At 33.0% G+C, this 23664-nt stretch overlaps 1 protein-coding gene across 3 annotated transcripts; it reads right to left on the bottom strand.

Moving 5' to 3' along the window:
* LOC124357301 lies at positions 1 to 18796 on the bottom strand. 3 transcript variants are annotated; one of them, XM_046808963.1, is made up of 3 exons: positions 18701 to 18796; positions 4532 to 4728; positions 1 to 2327 (listed from the first exon to the last, which is right to left on the bottom strand). In XM_046808963.1, the coding sequence occupies exons 2-3, from the start codon at positions 4706 to 4708 to the stop codon at positions 2163 to 2165; spliced, it is 342 nt and encodes a 113-aa protein (XP_046664919.1). In that variant the 5' UTR covers positions 4709 to 4728; positions 18701 to 18796; the 3' UTR covers positions 1 to 2162. The 3 variants fall into 3 exon arrangements, with proteins under 3 accessions (XP_046664919.1, XP_046664918.1, XP_046664916.1); XM_046808962.1 differs by lacking the exon at positions 18701 to 18796 and adding an exon at positions 18248 to 18599; XM_046808960.1 differs by lacking the exon at positions 18701 to 18796 and adding an exon at positions 12495 to 13093.
* Between the last annotated feature and the right edge of the window lie 4868 nt (positions 18797 to 23664).

Below are 23664 nucleotides of genomic sequence, written 5' to 3'. Positions count from 1 at the left end.
ATTTTTAATTTATTGTATTAAGCTGGAAAAAATTATGCTTATTGTTACCTATCTTTCAAAATATTCTGCAGGTTGAAGACCAGGATTTTTCAGCATGTCCTCTAGTACTACAATGTTTTCCCAACAGCTCATATATTCTAGTATTTACGAAAATATACAAAGTGATAGTGATTACAATCTTCCCACATTGAAAATCGTAACAAACAGTAAAGTGATGGTAGCCTAGGTCTAAGCCCAACAACAAATAGTAGTAGTGTAGTTTAAATTAAAGTGAGGAAAGGTTGTTGAACCTGAAGTAAACTGGTGGTGAGTATGTTATTGATACTGAACATACTACAAGGTTTAACCTCAATTTATCACATCACCTATACTGGTCTAGGCATATATTGACTGACACACATTTTAAATATCTACATTGGTAATATCTACATTTAAATATCTACATATCCAAAAAAGGAAATATTATTAATATTTTAAAATACACCTGGACTTGGACATCTACATATGATATGACATGGGTAGTTAGACACCCAACCTATAACTATGACATCACTGAAGTTTATAACAACCCATATTCCTGGATTGGGACTTAGATATTATGATGTAAGGGGCAATCAACATCGGGCTATCACATGTTATCCCCACACACATTTGATCTTTATCATATCATAATATCTTTGTTACCCGTGTTGTTATTTATTAAATCTACACATCTGCGCAATTAACATATGGCATCACCAACGTGAGGTAATTTATTAACCCAACAAAACGACTTCATCACCAAGAGAACACAGAAATCAGTCTATTAATCGAGTGTGGAGCTTAAAACACTGACACTATTATTCCCAAGACTAAACGACAAAGAGACTGAGCATTTTTTTTATTCTGAGACGGTAACAGCTAAAAGAACTTAGCAGTCAAACTCAAAAATCTTAAGCTGAAAGAAAGATTATAAGCCGATCAGGTTAAAGCCCGAGAAACAATGATTTGTTGTGATAACAATATTACACCAAGCACCTGGACATTACAGTTTTATAGAACATTACAACATAATTTAACAGTTCAGTAAATTAGTTCTTTGCAATTTTGGTTCTTGTAAAAATGAAAAATCGTATTCACTTAGTTAGGCCTATAAATAACAAGAAAAGAAATCAGTAAACGGATTTGGCATTAACATTGATTAAAAATCGAAGTGAGGAATACATTTCTTCATAAGAAATTCTTTTGATAAGTTATTGTTTCTAGAAATATTAAGAGATACTATTTGAAATGGACATCTTGAAATATGATGGTTTGCAAATTTTCATTCATATCTGAGTTATGATTTGGCATTAACATTGATTAAAAATCGAAGTGAGGAATACATTTCTTCATAAGAAATTCTTTTGATAAGTTATTGTTTCTAGAAATATTAAGAGATACTATTTGAAATGGACATCTTGAAATATGATGGTTTGCAAATTTTCATTCATATCTGAGTTATGATTTGGCATTAACATTGATTAAAAATCGAAGTGAGGAATACATTTCTTCATAAGAAATTCTTTTGATAAGTTATTGTTTCTAGAAATATTAAGAGATACTATTTGAAATGGACATCTTGAAATATGATGGTTTGCAAATTTTCATTCATATCTGAGTTATGATTTGGCATTAACATTGATTAAAAATCGAAGTGAGGAATACATTTCTTCATAAGAAATTCTTTTGATAAGTTATTGTTTCTAGAAATATTAAGAGATACTATTTGAAATGGACATCTTGAAATATGATGGTTTGCAAATTTTCATTCATATCTGAGTTATGATTTGGCATTAACATTGATTAAAAATCGAAGTGAGGAATACATTTCTTCATAAGAAATTCTTTTGATAAGTTATTGTTTCTAGAAATATTAAGAGATACTATTTGAAATGGACATCTTGAAATATGATGGTTTGCAAATTTTCATTCATATCTGAGTTATGATTTGCTTTAGTAAGAAAATGTCTGGTAAGTGACATTTACTGATTTTAAAAACTTATTTATAAAACGTGTTGGCCTCGTCCTTTGGATGACTGTTGTCACTTATCAAAATTGAGGTTTTATTTGGAAGAAAACCAATATTTTTAATTTATTGACTTCTAGAATAAACACTTGAGTTGTTTTAGATGTATCCAGAATTACCCTCTAAGACAAGCGATGTGCAGTGGGAAGGAGCATGCCCCACGATTAAGATCAGTGTTACGAGACAGGATCCAGCGGAGCATGTCCACGTTATTGATGGCCACAACCTTCTGTAGCAGATTGTATCCCTCTTCATTGTGGACTACTAGGACATTTTCACTCTGAAACATTAGCTACATGCATTTCTTGCTACAAGAATTATAATATATATTTATATTATATATATATATATTTATATATATATATATATATATATAAATAATGTGTATATATCTATTTTCACTTTCTATAATGCTTACAAACCAATGGACTCAACACATTTTTCTTTTTTCACACAGAAAAGAAAGTATTTAATAACCAGAATGGCACAAATCACAAACCCCTAAAGTTACTAATTCAAAAGTTGTACAGTATTAAACTGTAATGTTAGTCAAACATTCCTTTGAATTTTTACAGATATGAAACAAGTGGTCTAATTTGACCACTTTTCCATTTTCATTAATGCTAATTTTTAAACCCAATAAACCATAATTTAATCCTAAAATAATAGTTGGTATTATAAATTCAAAATAAAAATACAAAACAAATTTGATTTAATTTTTATATTTTTAGCGTTTTTAACACCAAATAAATGATCAGAACCATTCTACCCAAAAATGTTACGAATAAAACCCAACAACTGGCCGAACTGGTTATCTTTAAATGTTTATAAGTGCATTTTAAGTAGATTACAAAGGCTTTTGGTTGATGTATAATTTAAAGGTCTTTGACCAGTAACAATTCTTTTAAAGGTAAAATATAAATCAACACTTTTAGTGTCAATTGCTCTCTGGAAGTTACAAGATCGACATCCAATAGATCAGTCAATGTTTACAGGGTTGTTTGTTTACAAATTTATTTATTCTACTACATACTTTCTTGTTGCCATCGTGGTTATACATAAACTAATATAAAAATATTTGTTCAGCCAAATCCCATGGAGATCCATGGTGATGACATGCACCATAAATAAACTTCAAACAATTAAAAACATTAAAAAAGTAATAAGAGAGAAAGTTTTTTTTTATTTTTAGGTTAGAAAAAACTTTTAGTAGGAAAGTCATAGAAACAGATTCAAATTAAATGTGATATCTAAAACATTTTCTGATACGATGTCATTTTATGTCCTTATTATGGAGTATACATTGATAACTCTAACCCAGAAGCCCAATGTTGAGCCCAATAACGTTATCGTCTTGTCACAAGTCGGATAAATTAAAAGGGGTCCCTAATGTGGGTACCAGTGCCCTTTCTACCTATCATTTTCTCTCCTATTTTGGACTAATTTCCATCTTTTTCTGCAACTGAAAATGTAAAAAAGTCACACATGGACAGTAGTATAAATCTTACTTACTCTCCTTCTAGTGTCCTTAAACGGAAATGTATTTTTTTAGTATAAATTTTAATTCTAGGCTTCTGCAATTTAATAACTTGTTGTTCTTAATTTTTTTTGCTAAACAAAACTAGCCATGTGGGTTGATTTACAATAGCCTACGATTTTTTGTATTTTCTCTATTAATAATATAAGTAATAAATTAAGTTTCGAATACATTATGTACAGACACTCACACCTTTCATGATTAAGATAGGTTTTATAACAGGGTTTAAATACTATTTCCAATGCATTCAATGGTTAAAATTTGTCACTGGTGCAATCTGAAGTAAAAATTAGATAGTAACTTCGTCTTTTCAATATGCATTACACAACTGATCAAGCACTCTATGTTTAATATTTTCTAAACTTTAAACTCAAACAAATGTTTCTGCCTCTTTGGTGAACTTCAGCTGAAAGTGCCAACAGCTCTTTACGGTCAGTCACATTCTTATTATGTTTCATAATCATTATCATTACTTTTCCAAATTTTAAAATGATATAAGAAACTTTTCAAATTTTTCTCTCTATACAAACCTTCCTCGGAATTAAAAAAAAATATTTTTAAAATAGTCAAATTGGTCCAGCCATTCTGGAGATCAGCGCTTAGCAACACATTTAGCGATTGGAAGATAAAACACTGGACATCAAGTTGTACACAAATGTGTAGAATGAGTGTGAGTGTCCTGTGTAGTCTAGATGCTATCTACAATCAACTGATCCTTAGAAACGATTATTAGTTAATTAACCAATGAATTGGATAATAAGTGATCTCCCGTTTCATGTGGTCATCAACCCACCAAAAAGCTTCTACACTCTTGGTAAGCGAGGAAAAACATAGCAACAGGTGTTTTTTTATAACTCACTAATAAGAAAAATGTACGTAGTATTGAATCTCAATATTTACACAAAGTAATCCAAATGTAAATATAGTAAAATAAAATAGTTGGATACCTTTGGTATTTGTGAAAGAAGACCTTCGAGTCGTTGAACAGTGACTCTGGGATTCGCTCTCAATACATCGAATACCATCCTGACGCGGGCTCTGGTTGCATCTGAGCAGCCCCGATGGTTACCAACAGTTAACAGCGCACTCCCGGACTGGAAGAAGTGGCTGACTGCTCCACCCATCCTGGCATCTAGATGATGCCCTGAAAATATTTATTTTATTTGATAACAAATAATGTTATTTATTCATTAGAATTATGAGTACAAGTTTAAATTAATTTTATATGGTTATAGAACCAATTTTTGAAATCATGTCTAACAATAAAACATCACTTAATCGGACTATAGACTTTCATTATTGAGAATGACATTCTGACTGAGAGTCAGATTTAATCGTTGCTCCTCTCACAATCGGTATTATCATATACTGTTTGACAATCTCAAATATCTTAATAATTTTAAAATATGTAATAAACATATGTGTAATCTTTACTTTTTCCAACACCAAGTAAAGATCTCTTTTTCATTATGCTCAATGGTACAACCATAATTATCTCTCTAGATTTTTTACAATTAAACTAAGAATATCCTCACATCTAGTATAATAATAGTAATAATATTAATTTTTGTGTATAAACAGAGGAAAAACTGGATATTTCCCTGTGAACAATCCCTCATTATTTTAAACCTTATTAAGTCTACCAATTACATTATATTCTAAGTTACAGCAATATTAAAATTACTGTTTGTTTTTTTGTATCTGATTAAAGACTTGACGATCATATATGGCTTGTATAAGACGAAATACTATCAATATCTCCTAGCCTGTTCCTTGGCTTTAATCCCAGTCAAAATAGCTTGAATAATACTGCCACCAATACTAACGAATCTGATTCTATATCTGTAATCTCACCTGGTGATACAAATGTCTTAACATCACACATGCGTAAATGTGAATATGACTCATCTTTAAATTTCTCTCCAATGAATGTAAAATATTCAGTATTTACCAAGCCGTATAGAGGCTTTGGAAGTTATTTTATCAAAAACATATCCTGATATAATACTAATGGAACACAAAATGAGTAGTTTAGGAAATTAATAGATTAAACTAAAAAATTATTATTTGCTTGCTAGCTACAGAAAATCAACTGGAGGAGATAGCTTGATAATGTCAAGAAGAAGTTGGATGGAGTCCTGTAAATCTGTCAGAATCTGTTAATATGTTATTAGAAGATAAGCTGTTTGAAGTTTGTACTATAGGAGTTAATATAAATTCATTTACTGTTGTATTGACATTGACAAGAACATATAGGTCTCCTAATTCTAAAGTTAAAAGTTTTTTTAGAAAAATTAGAATGTTTCATAGAATTTTTATTAAATATATATGAATATACTGTTATTATGGGAGGTATAACTATTGATAGTTTAAAGGAGATATGTTTCAAGGACTTCAAGAATATTTTGCTAAGACATGGGCTCAGTTACCTAGTAGACTTCCCTACCAGAGTGGGAAAAACATCAGAAACCGCTATAGACAACTGCATAACAAAATTCAGTAAGAACCAGTTGAAGATGGAGGGAATGATAACAGTCTTATCAGACCATGATGGTCAGCTACTGACAAGTGATGTCCAATTTTACCATTTAATAAATAATGCAAAAATACAGAAAAAATTCCATCTACCTGAAGTTCTCCAGCTGAAGTTAATAAGATAATTAGTTCATTTAAAAACACGTTTTCCTCTGGTTATAGTGACGGTGTTACTATAACCATTATAAAATATGTAAAGGATTCATTAGACAAAATTTTGAGCCACTTATTACATTCCTCCTTTGCTTGATTACTTGACTTGATAACAGAGTTCAACACTGCGTTCTAAAGCTGGCATTGTTTTATTTGCTAGCATATTGTAGTAATACTGGCTGTTGACCTGTGTGATAATTGATCACAATAAATAGGAACTGGGAATCCCAGAATACTGAACACAGTCAGTCATAATTCTTTATTACCATTAACATATCCATTGAGTATAGTAATAATTCATCATCTTAGCCTACACAATATATACATTTCAGTGTTTTCATAAAATTTACAATAAATCAATTTAGTTTAATAGTTGGTTGGTTAAGGTTTTTAGTTGCAGACTCAAATTCTTCTATACTGTAGAAAGGGTGGTCCAGCAGTCACTTGTAGATGATTTTCCTCAGACGCTGTTTGTTAAGGACTATATTTTTTTTCTGAAGTATATTCTAATATTTGTCACCAAGATACAATGACTGCTTCTCATACATGGTCAGATGATAGACAGGTAGAGCATAATTGTTCACTCAGGTGTGGAAATTGTGGATTTATCAGAGGTTTTATGTTTGCATAGTTAACTACCTTAATAATGAAGAGTCCAACATTTGTAAGGATGTTTAGATCTCTCAATACATTCCTACAGGAGTAAATTGGAGAGAATACATATAGCCTTCTTCTGGAGTACTAGGACTCTTTTGAAGTTTCCTTTGGAGTAGCTTCCCCAAGCTGCCAGGCCATATTGCAAAAAGAGTGAAATATGCTTTTTTTAACTGTATCAGTGCTGCTAATCTGTTTTAGTCTCCTCATTTCATACAGTAAAGACTTAAGCAGTTACTGTTCTCCTTGTTCGAGGGAGTTTATGAGGTGTTTGGTTGTTTATTATAGCTGTGGATGTAGAGCGTCCAGCTAAAAATCCGTACTGTTATTCTGGCACCAGACCGTTGGTTACCAAGTGATACAGCAACTTTGATAAGGCAAAATATTTTTAGAGAGCAGGGATAGAACTGATATGAGCCTGTAGTTTTCTTATTTCATTTTATCTTCTGTTTTGAGTGTTGGATGTACCTTAGCTTGTTTTAGCATGCTTGGGAAAACTCCTTGTGCAAATGACTTATTGATTATATTAACTAGAAGATGTAAAATCTCTTCCTTACAAGCCTGTACAAGGTCTGGGGATATTTTATCATGACCAGCTTTGGCCTTGAGGTTTTGATGACATTTATCACTTATTCCAGGTTGGTGGACTGGAGGACGAGGTTTTGAATGTGTTCATTGCTAGGGATCTCACATGGAATTGTTCTTGAGAGCCTGTTCAGCAGAATTTATGAAATGTATATTAAGTTGTTCTGAAATTTCAAAGGGATTGGTTGTGTCTCTGCAACCAATTGTAAGCTTATCCTAACCGCTGTTTTTATATTGTTTGGGCTGCCTTTCACTGAAAATTACACCCCAAATTGCTTTAAGCAGAAAAGAGGCTAACTGATAAGGCTACTATTCTATGCTGACAACCTAGTGCTTATGGTCAAAGGGGAAAAACAAAGGCATGATACAATGCCTAATTCAAGAAGAATTCAATTTCATACGCAACTGGTGTCATGGGGAAGATCTAAGGATTAACCCATCTAAAACAAATGTAATAACCTTCACCAGGAAAAGAAAGTTCCAGCGTGTCCTGTCCTGGAAGGAATCAGGATAAAACAATCAAAAGAAGTCAAATATCTGGATATAGTTCTGGATGAGAGACTGACTTAGAACTTACATATTGAGAACAAAATATCTAAAGCGACAATGGCCCTTGGGGCCTGCAAGAGACTCTTTGGATTTAAAAGTGGTTTGAAACCCAAAATGATTTATTGTTTTATATAAAATTATTCTTTTATATGATACTATTATAAAACCGATGGTCCAGATGCTGCATTAGTGTGGTGGCTGAAAGTAGAACAAATAACAGCTGTTAAGAGCGCACAGTCTTCAAAGTCTAGCTTGCGTAAACATCAAAGGAGCAATGAGCTCCTGTCCAACCCTGGCAATTGAAGTAGTCCTGGGATACACTCCTCTGGGGCAGGAGGTGATGAGGACAACCGCTTTTAAGTGCAATGAAGCTTCTACATAAAAAGGTACAGTAGAACTTGGATAATTCGAATCTCAAGGGACCAATAAAAAAATTTGAATTATTCAAAAATTCGAATTAAAAAAGTTAAGAATTAAAGGCTTAAAATAATGACACTTCACATCTTTGCTGAAAACCTTTATTGAAAATAACATGAGTGGTTGTAAATGTATGTTTTTCTGTGCATTTCTACTAAGCAAAGTATGGTAAAACAGTGCAAAATTGAACCATGAATTATATAAACAATACACAATTACAGTATATGTTTATCAATAAAAGAAAATAAGTTGAATGGTGATAAGGAACATTATACAGTACAATATTATTTTTTCGAAAGAAGTCGGAAATCTTTACTTGTTTTCTAAAGGTAAGTGTTTCAAAGATTCTGCCATATTCAATTAATTGAAAATAGACTCATTTACGTCATTTTTACTTAAAAAAAAATGTCTAAGTTCCATGATGTGATGTGCTGCTCCGGCCGCACTCGGAACGTTTATTTCCGCCCCAACTGATGACTCGCCTTCTTCGTCACCCGATGCCATGTCGCCATCATGTTTATTGTTGAGCACTTCAGGGATGATCTCCGCGTCTGTTATCTCACCACATACTGCAACATCTTCATCCACGTTGACAAAATCTTCAAACGAGATGGCAGGGTCACTAATGACGTCCTCCCAGCCGTCAACTGAAGGTACCGCTTCCGCTATAATGTCGTTGGCTTTTTCAGCGTCGTCCTCCTTTTTTACAAAACCAGCTTTTTTAAAGCAATGTTTGATCGTTTCGGGCGCTACTTTGTCCCAAGCTTTCTTGCACATGCGAGAGGCTTGAAGAATGTCTAACTTGATTTTTAGGGCGTCACAATCTTCAGTCAGTATGTACTCAACCAATAAACGTCAGTAAAACTGTTTTAGATTTTTTTATGACCCCCTGGACAACTGAAGTCATATTGGCAGGGAAAAAAATCACTTTAACATTTTCCATTACTGGAATCGTGTTGTGCGCAGCACAGTTGTCTATAAACAAGATAACTTTTCGTTTTTATTTTATGAACTTTTTGTCTAAGTTCAACAACCATTTCTCAAAAAGGTGACTGGTCATCCCAGCTCTTGCGCTGTTCACATACTCCACTGGTTTTGATTTGACGTTCTTCAAACAACGGGGACTAGCCGACTTGCCGATCATTAGTAAAGGCAGCTTTTCTGATCCATCCATGTTTGCACCAACCAGGAGAGTAATTCTCTCTTTCCTCCGTGGCATTTTTTTCTTTAAATGCGAGTGTTTTTTTCAGGGGTGCATTAAAAACAAAGTCCCGTTTCATCAACATTGAAGATGTCCCTTTTGTCCTGATCCTGAATCATCTCCTCCAAATCTGTTTTCCATTGGTTGGCTTCTTGTTGATTAATGCTTCCACTTTCACCACAAATGGATTTCAACGAAATTTTGTTGCGATCTTTGAAGCCTTCAAGCCACCCTAAACTAGCCTTAAAATCTTGTTTCCCCAATTCAGTAGCGAATTGTTCAGCTTTGTTTCTTATGAGAGGACCACTCACTGGAATCTTGTGATCCCTAGTTTGTTTGAACCACTTTAAAACAAACACAATTGTCCAAATCTGGATTTTCTGGCTCCCTTAACCTTTTCCGGTCTTTAATGTTTTCACTTTCACTCCCGAGAATTTTTTCTTTATTCTTTAAGTAGGTGGACAATGTGTTAGGAGGAATTCCAAAGTCCTTGGCAATCCCAGATTTTTTCTTAACTCCCTTCTCTACTTCTTTGATTGCCGCTATTTTCTGAGCCAAAGACAGTTTTGTATGTTCGAGGATTACGAGGCGACGACATGGGAGTGGAGTGGGTGGGGGGTGGAGTGGTCTTGCAGGCAGCGCAGCTTGTGTCAGTCGCGATGAGTCACGTCTACAAAACAATAGGCGCGGAAGCATAGGGCCGAGCCGGCCGGCCAGGCGGGAGTGTGGCTAGATCTGTGTCCAATGCCCTTGAAGCAAGTGCCTTGTGATTAGAAAGAGTGCAGCGTCTTTTCGCGAATCTTTCCACTTTAAAATCGGCATCGGGTTCGAATAAAAAGTTCGAATTATCCAAAATAAACTTCGAATTAACCACGATATTTTTGCATTATTTATATAGAAAATGCTAGGGGCCAATATAAATACTCTAATTAAAGAAGATTTTGAATTATACAAGTTCGAATTAGCCAGGTTCCACTGTAATAAAAACTACCTCCTCAGAAGATCACATGAAAATAACCCAGGAATTCCTGAGGCTGAAATGCTAACCAATGTGTCAAAAGCAATGGTTAATAAATACTCCTTTGAGAAACCATACATAGTCTCTATTGAAGATAGGGAAAATAGAGCAAAAAGGGAGGTCTACCCTACTCTAGGAGTCCAAAAGTTCTATAGAGATGGTTCAAGCCTTAACTCAAGGGCAGGATTCGGTATATACGGACAAGGAATTACCTAGCTGCGCTACTGGGGAAACACGGTCTTCCAAGTAGAAGTCATGGTAGTAGAATCATGTACTAGAAGACTCCTACAAGTTAGGCCAAAAAGGAGCAGAGTATTTAATACTCTCTAACAGCCAGGCTGCACTAAAGGCACTTGACACCTGTTCGTTTGATTCAAAAGCAGTTTGGGAATGCTCTGGTAGAACTGGCGAAGAAGAACAGATTAACACTAGATTGGGTGCTGGGCCATGGAGGCGTTCATGGTAATGAAACAGCAGATAACCTTGCCAAAATAGGAACAGAGTCTCTTACGGTAGGGCCAGAGCCGGGCTGAGGAGTAGCTTTCTCCTACAGCAGAGCTGTTGTAAAAGACTGGGAAAAGAAGATTAGATCCTTTAACTGGAGTAGGGGGGGCCTCAGGATTAAAACAATCAAAAAATTCCTAAGGACATATCTCCTCAGCCCAAAGGACATCAAAGTACAGGAGTCTTCAAATCTGATTGGCTTTTGTAATAGTCTCATATTTTGAGGGCAAAAACAAAAGTAAGGGAGGTATAAAGGTCCTTTTAGGACTACGTGCGGAGAAAACCGTCTCTTTCCCTCGGGGAAAAAATAATAGTGAAGTAATAAATTTAAACTATGGAACAGCACAATCACAATCTAAGACTATTAGAAAAAACCTGCATACAAATCTGGAGCTATATTTACCTGACTACCTGACCACTTGAAGAGACTTTCTGTTAATAGACTGAAGTCTGTCACAACCAAGTGGCTCCTGCAATACTCATTCTACTCAGTGAAGGAGTTCTTGAACTGGGAGAACAATCCATCAACATTTTCTTTATAAATATTTATTTTTATTTTCTTGATTTGTACAAAAAATTACTGTATGTATACTTGCTCTATCCTAAATTTGTACTGTGATTTACTATTTTGTAAAAAATATGACTGTATTGCTTTTATCTAAGAAAATAAAGTTAATAAGAGATTGATTGGTTGAATAAATGAAAAATCTTAAAACATACTTGATAGTTAATTTTGAAGTTTTTTATATGAGAAAAGTGAAGTGTACAACTCATTGGTACAATACAAATTTCATCAACCAGTTTATCTTGTAATTCGTTGAGGGCTACCAAGGCAAGTATTTGTTTCTTTATAATGGTAGATTCCTGAGGAAAATACTAAAACTACAGGAACTTTCCTTGTAAAATACATCTTTTAGCTACTGTACTCCAACTAACTTGTTAACTTAAAATACTCAAGAAGTAATTAATCCTCTCACTAATTCTGAACCATTTTAAACAAATATCCTGTAAAAATTGTACACATCCATGTCTTTGTTAGAGATTTAAAACTTTTAATGAGAGCTTGTCTTACACAATGTTTTAATCCGCCTGTATATCCATCTATAAACAGCAATTTAAATGTTGCAATATAAATTACAATATCAAACAGCAGATTTTCCCTTGCGTTCCTGCAAGGACACAATATTCTGAAATAATTTTATAATTATAAAAAAAACCGAAATATAAAATTATTAATGTTTAATCTGTAGGTCTTTAAATTATATATTACTATATTGAAATGAAACTTTCTTACCATGAGTACAAGCAATAAGTGCATTTGGCGGGCGTAAACAAACCGTTCCCCCACTAGTAGCACTATTACCCATCTCAACAGTTAACAAGACACTAACCTGCTTGAGGTAACGTTACACACTGATGTAAGCAGTTTACTCACTTTCCAATGTAACCTCCGGAGAATCCTGTTACATCCATTCACAGTCATTTATCTGGCTTCCCAACAAACCATTACATAACAATTTTCAGGCTTCTCCGTTTGCTTAAAATAATACTAAACATTAATGTGTCAAGATTTAATAAATTAGTTTTCATAAGGTACTGGTGCTTCGTCAATAGTTTTTACTTTATATCTCATTGGATCAATTCAAGCAGTATAGGTTTGAGGTTTGCTTCTTACCAACAGTGTACCTTTAATGAAATTTATACAAGAAAGGTACAAGTAATAACTAATTAAAATCAATCATTTAGGAGATTAGTGATCATGGCTCAAGTGTGAACACATACTTAAAACAGCCATGTATTCCTCGAATATCAATATAGGTTTGTTGGTTTTTTTAATTTTAATCAAGGCAAATACAGCACTAAAAATTAGTACTCTTTAAACACTATTTTCAGAATAACAATGTCTTTTAATTGACTATAAACATATAATCATAAGATATATGTTTATATATTAAATAACTATCATTGTATGAACCTTATCATCAATTTTCTGAGGTTCTGAGGAAATTTTAGCATTTGCTCTCTTGGGTATTGTATCATAGAATGCTATTTCAGATTCTTAACAGTGTCCTCTTAAACCAATCACATTGAAGTTTTGACTTAAGTATTAATTTTATCCTCATTTGGTGTTTAGTTCAATTACATTATTTTAACTGGGAATTCATTATAACTACCTGAACCTTTTATATAATTTGAAATATGTATTTAAAATATCCAGTACACGTGTGTCAGGATCAACTATCAAGAAACCTGAAGATTGCCAAGATCTAGATTCTACTGGACAGTCAAGCTGCACTGAGATCTCTCAGCAGCTGCACTTTTGTGTCTAAGTTGTCTTACATATCTTTTTTTTTTAAATTCTCATTTAAGCCTCAGCATCAGCTATGCCGGCTTCGAAGTCCACTGGTACAAAGTACATGACTGGACCTCCCCGGGTCCCTAACCCGTGATCTCTCAGTTAGAATGCTGAGACTATAGCTATTAGTCTAAGGAGGAGGACTTACATATCTTATTTCTGCACAGAGTCCAAGGAGACTACTATACACACCATCTGTGTTTGTCAAGCGCCTGTCTGACTAGGTCGAAACACCTTTATAGTGCTTTTATAAAACCTACTGAGATGGAACTTTTAGCTCCTAGGGTTTATCAAGAGCCTCAAGATGACCTGGGTTATCTAGATACCAGGATTAAGTCACAATAGATCCATAGGGTCATGTGACATGGACATTTTCTTGCCCAATCAAGCCTATTGTATTGTAGATCATAATACTTAACTACATTTATTCTACAAGATATGTCTGTTTATTACTGAGAAGGAAATTACAGAATGAAAAAAAAATACTGGATTGCCTAATAACTATATTTCTACAAGAATAACCCTTTCCCAGCCAAGTACCTCAACCTGACGTAGAGCCTGGAACAAGCCTAAATGCCTTGATGTATTTATCAACAATCCCTGTTTTATCATACAGGCACACAATGGCTTTTTGAACAGCTTATGAAATAATCTATTAATAGTAATAGAGATTGGCCCTTGTTTGGCAAATGTTATGATCTTACCTAGGAGTAATATAATATAATAGAAATGTTATTCTATTGACAGTGTATAGTCATTTTTACTAAGATTATTTTCTTAGTTGCAATTAATGACTTGTTATTTAATAAAAATTGTAAATCAATCAAATTTTACTAATAAGAAGAGATTATTTTGTTATAATAAATTTGTTATAAAAAATATGCTCAAAATTGAATTTAATAGAATATTAGATTGATTTAATCGGATAAGAGGAAGTTTCTCACTTGTCAAAGTCAAAATGTTTTATTGTTAAATCACTAAAAAAACCCTAAAGGATGTTATATTTTATCTTTCAAGAAATATTACATGCACATCAGGTGATCAAATATGTGTTCCAAACTAATGTAGGGTTCACATATACAGATTGGATAGGGTTATTTATCTATTACACCACTTGACATATCTCATTTCTGCAAATAATCTTAAGACATCATAATTTGTCTTTTTAAATGGAATTTTGTTGTACATTATGAGCCTATAAGGTTATTGATAGTGAAATAAATAAAGTATTATTGTAAACAAAAATAGTAAAGATATTCATCGGTTCCCATTTATGGTGCATATTCCAAAAATGTTTTGTGAAGAACGCATCCTTAAAATTAATTAAGACACAAAACTTAGAAATTTCACCTAGTCCTAAAAGGGCCTTTGCTCTGCTTTAGAGGTTAAGGTAGGGGTACGCCAATCACTTAGAAGCTAGTAGAACTTCTCTTCTGTCTTTCTCCCCACATGATACCTTGAAAACCAAATGATGATGAATGTTCTTCTAGGGGATTTTGGTATGTGTTAGCAAAGCCTTTGACACAGAGGATATCTTGAAATTGAGTTATAGAACTGAATTTTTCATATTTTCTAATCAAACAAGGAGTTGGCCAAATATCTCTTTTGTCTGTCTCTCCTACTGTCTGTCTGTTTACCGCAGGATGTAGTGAGAAAAAATTGAGCTATAGACATAAATCACTAGCAAATCAACATTGATTCTGGAACAGCAGAGGTTTGTTGAGATAAACAACTGCGATTTAATATTTCAACAGCCTCAATCTTAAGTCAAATTCTGCAAAACCGAATTTTCTAAATTTTGCTTTGAGATCTGTAGACAGGTATGACGAGCCAGCTGATATGTTAACTGATACCATGCTGGAAGAAGTCTACTACTCAATTCCTGGGAATATACCTAGATCGAGGGTTAACTTGGAATAATCACGTCGACCATGTTTGCTCCAAATTGGATTCTGCCCTAGTCAGGTTCTTCTGATGACAGCATATTATGGCTTGATTTACCCCCATCTCACTTAAGGCTGGTGTTGTGGGGAGCTTATGCAAACAATCAATTCATGAGAGTTTTCAAGCTGCCAAAACAAGTTTTCCGCATTATTGCTCAGTTGAAATTTAGAGTCGTGCAAGGAAGTCTTCAAAAATATGCATCTGTTGACTCTGGCCAGTTTCTACATCTTAGAAACAACCCTGATTTGTATATCTAAATGTGCCATGACAAATGGCTGAGTCATACATGACTATGAGACTAGAGGCAGAGATAACTACCAAACTGGTAGGCACAAAACAGTAATTTATGAACGCTTGCCTTCACAAGCAGGTATTCATTTTTTCAACAAATTACCAGATTCAATTAATAACCCTCCAACTCCCAAGGTAGTAAAACTCGTTTGATACGCTTTTAAGTGTCACAAACATTCCATAATGTTTTTATCATATGATTGGGAGACCACCAATTAAAAAAACTAATTGAATTCGTTGCTGGAAGTGGAAATAATTGACGAATGAATGGATATACGTAAGTTTGTAAATGTTGTATGTTTGAATGAGATTTCTTGTGGTGTGTATGACAAAACATTAGCGAGTAAAAGTAAAAAGTTGACTTTTGCCATGCGTTGGCAACAAAAATCTGGATTTGATTTGATACAATTCTGTATGTAAAATCATTTCTACATAGGCATCACTTTTGAAGATTAAATTAAATTTTTCCTGTCACTGGTCTTCATTTTTTGATTGATTAATGGTTATGGATTTTTTTAAATTTCAAACATTACATAATTATTTAAAATATTTCTATTAATTTGAAACATGTGACCTTAATTTAGTATTTTATATATGTTGATATCGATTGAGGCTTCAGTGTAATAGGGGGCCACCAACATCATCGGATGATGATTATCGATTTCAAATAACGATACTATCGAATACGACATTTAACCAAGATATTCGTAATCAATTATTGCCAGCTTTCTTTATTTAAACTAGTGATGTCATTATCAGCGTTGCTAGTGACATCATCAGCTGTTGTTATTTTGTTGTATTTGTAGGAGAAGGCTAGTGACGACAAGAACAATGGTGATGAATATGCAAATATTGGCTCAAAATGTTTGTACTGAGCAATATTTTAAGTGGCTAAAAGAAAAGGAGCTAGCTTCTTAAATCCGAAGTATCCTGTTTGTAGAGAGGAGATGAAAGCTAAAATTAATGGTGGAAATCAAAGGAAATCAAATAGCGTTTCACTACAAGAAAAGTCAGAACAAACACGACACTGCAAAAAATGCACTTGAGGAAACTTTTAACATTCTAAATTTGTTATTAAGAATATAGTGTGAATAATCTACTATTTTAGTTGAAGTCAAACAAACTATGACATTTTAATGAAAGAATGTAGATCTGACGGCGTCAGTATCTACAGTAAACAATTTCAAATTGGCTAAAGTAATCGTAAGTACTACGCTGGTTAAACAGATTTTAAATAAAGTTTAGTTATATTATGTAATCTGAAAGAAAAATACATTTCTTTTACATATAAAATTATAGCTGGGTAGGGTACGATAGGCGGACCCGGTTTTTTATATCGAAGAATGTAATCATCAATACCTAATATTCGTATCTCAAATCCTAGACTATCAATCGATATAAAGTATCTATTGTTCTCAATAACAATCATATGTTTTAAATTAAAATATGAATCTAATATTTACAGTGATCAAATAAATTACTATAACCAAAATTAGGAAAACTGAAGACGACCATATTTGCTCCTATCACAGTTACAGTTGTTTCTTTCCCACAAAATTCACATAATGGGTTTATCTGCACGAGTCCAACATGTTGAAGTCATGAAAAACATGTCTTATCATCTTCCAAAGCAATGTCGTGTAGATTTTTAAAATTGACTGTAATTTTTAATAATCAAATGTTACTTATATAGATTTGAAATATTACATTAAGAGTATTATTTGTAAGTGTTTACAGTTATTGATATAGATTATTTAATTAATCGTTAAAAATAATTAATCAGTATCGATTGATACCCTACTCGGAATATCTATAACACTATTTGGTTTGACATTTTGTTTTCAGGCCTTTGGTTGGTCATGAATATTGATGATTCGATATCATTTGATAATGGTCATCTGATTGTGTTGGTGACCCCTTATTATACTGCAGTCTCAATTAATATATCTGTTATACGATAAGTATAAAGTACTGATAATTGTAATAAGCGATATAACAAATAACTTGAGGCTGCTTATCGTACTCTGCCCAATTTTCCTTCTGAGTGATAAAGTTTTTTAATTTTATGTAAAAAGGGGCTCCTTATAGGCTAAACTTAACCTAAATAGGGTTAAGTAAGACAATATACATAATATTGAGTTTTTTCCAAAAATACCATTTTGAAAACCCATTCACTCAGATCTAAACCCATTTATTAGAACAGGCTAGTTAGGGCATTACATCTAAAGCTTGACCTACTCCAAAGTACAGTACACTAAAAGGTTAAAGAAATAGCAAACAAAAATGTATCATAAAAATTAGATTACCAAGCCAAAATTATATATGTTAGGCTTTTAGGTTCTGTACAAATTTTTCAAGGGGTTGCTAGCCTTGTCTTATTACAGAACTATTGTTATATTCTAAATAGTGTAAAATTGAGATGCAAATAACTATATAAATCTTAATTATACACTTACCCTAATTCAAAACAAAAGTGATGAATTGACAAATAAACATTAAGGTCCAAGAATTCATTACAACTGTAAAATAATATTTTAAAATCTAATTGTCAAATAAATAGCACAGCAGACGACATTAGTTGCAGGTACGTCCTTCAAAGGATATCAAGATGGATTAAAGTTTAATTAATATAATCCCACTACCAATCATGTCAATCTTCTAATTATTATTAAAATTAAAATCTCAAAACATACAAATTGTATAAATATTCTAATCTCACTAAGAATGTTACGAATAACATAACACTGCGTGTGACAGTCATGACTGATCTGACAGATTTTAACATATTTGCTCTGTGCAAAAGTTATGTTTTGTTTTCAACAGAAAAGACTACTGCAAGGTCTGTCCCAAGTATGCTTAGAGTAGTCTAGAAATAGATTGTGAGATTACGTAAAATATAGTATACTCACCGATCTCTACATTGTTAACACACAATTGTTAAATCAAAAAATATTTAAATAAACCTAGGCCCTAAGGTTTGAAATTATTTACTTTTGTCATGAAAAATATATTCAAAGGCGTAATTACAATTAATTGAGCAAGTAAAAAAACATTCCAGCCTAGGTCCACTGCAAAAAAGCAGCACAATACAATTTATTTAAGTATAACAAACCAGAAAAGCAAATAAATCTAAAAACAAAACTAATTAACCACCTAAATATTAGCAATAATTTAAAATATTTCAAAAGAAGTGTGCTCAATAGTATAACATTTTTATAATTGGCACGTGTAAACGTTGCAATATTAGCAAAACACGGACTAATATTCACGTAGGCCTACTAATTTTTCCTTATACAAAAAAAAAAAAACTCTCACCTTAATACATAGGGGTTCTATTGTTTTGGTTCAGCTATTTGCGTTTGAGAACAATAGAGTTTTTGTTTCCACTGATGGGTGAGGACAATCTTAAAATTTGCCTATATTTAAACCAGCATGTTAGTGAGGATTAGTATATACAATAAGCTTCATTTTGTATTTAGAAGTTTTAGGTAATGTAGGCTGATACAGTAGACAGAGTTGGAGTCATGGCTACAAGCCATTCCTAAAGTCTAACTGTAATTAGTTAGTTGTGTAACATGAAGAAAATTGCGCTTTGACAGAGAGCTAGGGCCCTGCAAGCAAACGAAAATGTCTCGTCTTCCGATGGCTTTCTTTGCCCTCATATACGTGGCTCTCCGTCCCCTCAAGATTCGGTACTTTCATTAGCCTATCTTGATCACCATTAACTGAATGGGATGCTCATTCTGTTATCGGTTGTTTGTTGCCTGTTGAGCTATCCGTGGCTGGAACACAGAATTGATTAATAAGTAATCATTATAAGTAAAGATTCTTGAATATTCGTTTGGGACATAGACATGACACACTGAGATCAGTAGTTTTTCTCATTTCCAGGCTAACGCAAAGGTACTTTATTATCTCATGGAAATTTAAAGGCGTTATAGGTTAATTGAGTACAACACTTTTCGACAAGAAAACAAATTCATTATATGAAATTACTTACATAAATGTTATAGCAGTTGTTCGAAATGTCCACCTTGATTTTTTATATACTTTATACAATGACTGAGAACAGAATCACAAATTTTTAGCAATAACGGTTTATCGTTATTAACAAGTTCAAATGCATTTCTAATTAGGTTTCTGAGTTCGTCAAGATTTTGCTGTTTGAAGCATACACAGTCTCCTTTATAATACCCCATAGTGAAAAATCACATGAGATCAGATCTGGCGAGCGCGCAGGCCAATCAATTGTACCACTGCGACCAATCCATTCATTAAATGTCTTATTTAAAAACTTTCAAACTTGGATACCGAAATGTTCTGGGGCACCATCTTGTTGCCAGGTGAGCGAATGGATATTGAAAACAGGATGGTTTCTGAGTTCGGGAACTACTACTTCTTGCAGTAATCGTAAGGAACTTTCTGAGTTAACATTTCCTTGAAGAAAATAAGGACCAATCAGTGCAGTACTCGAAATACCTCTCCATATAATTCTAATCGGAATCATCTTCGTACAGTGCTTGGAGTAAAGATGGACGGTATTGCTTAAATTTGAATTGTTTTAACATTCTTTGTACGCTTCTTCTTGTTATTTATAGTTCAGCAGATGCCTTAAGAGTCGATTTACCGGGACTGGCTACAAAAGCTTGAACAACTGTCTGCAGGTTTTCTTCGTTGCAAATTGGTCGTGGACGACCACACTTCGAGGTATTTAAAACGCTTACTGTGTTTTCAAATTTCTTATTTAACTTCCGCATATACTGTCGAGTGGTTATCGCGGCACCTGGATATTTACCACTACATTCTTAATTATTACAGCAGTATTTTTATTATGCTTCCACCACAACTGAAGGATGTAAACTCGTAGGGTTGTAAACATTTTTAAAACACACACAAACAAATAACAGGCAAAGAGCGTCATTTTACACTAGCTACTGGAACATACAATAATGAACTCACTCCGTGTTGCTGCTAACTTATCATTGTTATCAACCTATCGAAACAAAATATCCCAATTTATGGGGACACTGATTTAGTCTAATAAAATGGTTAGCTCAATGTTGGTTCTATCTATAAGGTGAAATAAATCAAGGGTTCGATTGAATAGTCTGAGTATCATTTCAACTCTTCTAGAGTGTAGCCTGCACAATCTGTTCCATTGATGATTGAGGAGCATGTACCGGGGTCAACGTAAACGCCGCGCAGGGACGGCAGTTTGTTCCACGACTATACGTCACGAACGGTGGCTGACTTGTCTCGACAACCATAAGCACTGTGTTTGTTTGTTTATTGACAAATCATAACATACCAGTGCGCTTGCTTTTGTAATATGTTTTTTCATTAGTAACTGAATGAGTAACCTAATGGATATTATTTGTCTACCATGGAAGCAATTAATCATTTTACAGTGACGTACCGGTAAAATACTCAATACCGTGTGGATACAATACGATTATTCCATTGAATATGTAAAAGTATTGTGTTCCAGGTTGAAATTCTAATTATGGTGGAACCGAAATGAAGTCAGTATTTAGATTTTCAACAAATAATAATTTAAGGCAAATATGGATTAGATTTATTTATTAACACAATTTTGAACCTAATAAAAATTATGTAGTTTGTGATGATAATTTTCTTTATTACGATATAGTTTGTGAATATTGTGTGAAAAGAACAGATATAACAGTTAATAACTGTAAAATGGCAGATCAAACATTGAGAAATAGATCTTTTCTTACATTATTTAAAAATCAACCGAGTTTCATGATACACACTCTAAAAAAATAGAAAACTCATGAAGAAAGGCAATCCAAAATTTACTTCAAACAGGAAAAAATATATAGTTTTTGTAATTTTAGTAAGAAGCTAGACATCTTTTAAAATCAGAAGCTTGTTTATATTCTAATAACAAATGAAAATTGAATATCCTTTCGTAAAATTAACTATTTTTAAAAGGAACTTCTAAAGTAAGTCTGTCTGTTTGCGTTATGTACTTTTGCAAGTTAATATTTATTTAAGGATGTTGACATTATGAACAACGTGTTTAGCTTGGTAAGCAATAAAAGTTATTTCTTGTGTACGTCATGGACAGTATTACATGAAATATTAAGAATATCCCTCCAGTTTGTAGATCTGCAGCTCAAAAAGAGATGAATGTCTCTAAATCTTATTTCGAAACATTGGAATCGATATTGAAAAGAGCACGGTAAATAACAACAACGCGTATAGGCTAACTAAAACATAACATTGTTAAATGGTAACATTAAATTAAGGTTTGGTCAGTACCGCTAAATGAGTGACAGAAATGGTCTCATTGACATAATAGTGCCTTTAGAATCGGAAAAACTAAGTCGTTTCTTTGCTCAAATCAGTCTTCAAAATTAGAAAGTTTTCTATTAAAGATTTGAGTTTTAAAGAAACCGATTGTGAAGTAGGCCAAAAAAATGTAATGAATATATTTGCCAACATAGCCTACATATTGTGCTAGATGAAGTAAAGAATTAACACGCCTGAAAACGAGGAAATGAGCTTGATATATATGCATAAAAAGATAGTAAATTCACACAGGTGTTCAGTTTGCAGAGACATTATTGTTATGATCAAAAATCAACTACTGACAAAACGCAAATTAACGAGCCAATCTATCATAGGTCACGGTAGACAAAAATCCTAAACCTGAAATAGTGTGTATTTTCATAGCAATTTTAAAACTAGTTAATTGTATTATAGAAGTACACTAAAAAGGTTTCATCGAAAAGAAATCTTAAAGAAAATTATTGTACACAGATTAATTAGAAATGCTTCAAGAATGCTACAATGTATACTTAACTACACGTGTTAAAAGTGTACAGCGTAAAATATCTCATTAAATTTGAGTAAAAAGGTGTGTATCCACATTTTCCAAAAATACTGCTAAACAATTACAGCTCAACAAAAAATTTTTAAAGACAAATTACATAATTAGAAAAAATATAAGAGAAATGCTATAAATTTCAGCAAAATAATATGTGGAAGAAATGTTATAACAAACTTTGTTGAGACAGATATTTCATCATTAATTAATTCCTTAATCGTAATTGTACATAATTGATATATTCAATTCAATTCAAAATTCTTTATTCATTTTTATGCACATGTGATACAATAAATAGTGTCAAATAATTTTGTTCCTTCCTTAATGCAGATCAAAGTTATATTTTTTATATACATATTGAGTAATATCAAATTAGGCCAGTAAGAATAAGCGAATGCGGGTGCTCGCAATGCTTTACAAAAGGGCAAAGTTCATTTTCACAGCCACCGTTCGTGACGTCATAACGAAGCCTGCCGGCTCGGACTTTACGCTGGCCCTCGATGTCACTCGCTACGTCATCTCATTTGCGCAATCGCCAAGCACAGTATTCACTTGTCAGACTTTTTATTGTTCACTACTGACCATAAGTGCATTGTAATGTTATTATGCACACAGCTATTATTACTAATATATTACTCGTGAATATTGTATTGTAAATTTCTTAGCCCTAAATCAATAATGATGTTACAAATAATTTAGTTGATAGTACGGTATTAAAAATGTATAATATTGAGTAGTATTTCAAATTCAATAACCATAAAAACAAGCAGATGATTTGTTCGGGAAACAACGCTAAAAATGTAAATTGTACATTTGCAGCACTGATTTCATGCTACGTGCTCAACTCCATTCGGTTCTTGGCCATGTTTATGCTGAAAGCTGAGTCCTACAATGTCAGTCTGTTAGAATACATTTTTGCTTACCAATATATAATACGCTAAAATGTCATGTGGTATAAACAACTGTTTATTTCAATGTTGTAACGAACTGAGGACACCCAAAAATATCACAAATTCGACT

This window comes from Homalodisca vitripennis, chromosome 3 (assembly GCF_021130785.1).
Source record: "Homalodisca vitripennis isolate AUS2020 chromosome 3, UT_GWSS_2.1, whole genome shotgun sequence".
NCBI classification, from domain to species: domain Eukaryota; kingdom Metazoa; phylum Arthropoda; class Insecta; order Hemiptera; family Cicadellidae; genus Homalodisca; species Homalodisca vitripennis.
Note: the sequence above shows the minus strand (reverse complement) of the source record. Positions and strands in the feature narration are given on the sequence as shown.

Coding starts and splice junctions, on each gene's coding strand:
- LOC124357301 (XM_046808960.1), bottom strand. CDS start 12,567: ATGGGTAATAGTGCTACTAGTGGGGGAACGGTTTGTTTACGCCCGCCA. Junction 4,729..12,494: donor ACTTATTGCTTGTACTCATG/GTAAGAAAGTTT, acceptor AAATATTTTCAG/GGCATCATCTAGATGCCAGG. Junction 2,328..4,531: donor TTCTTTCACAAATACCAAAG/GTATCCAACTAT, acceptor CTAATGTTTCAG/AGTGAAAATGTCCTAGTAGT.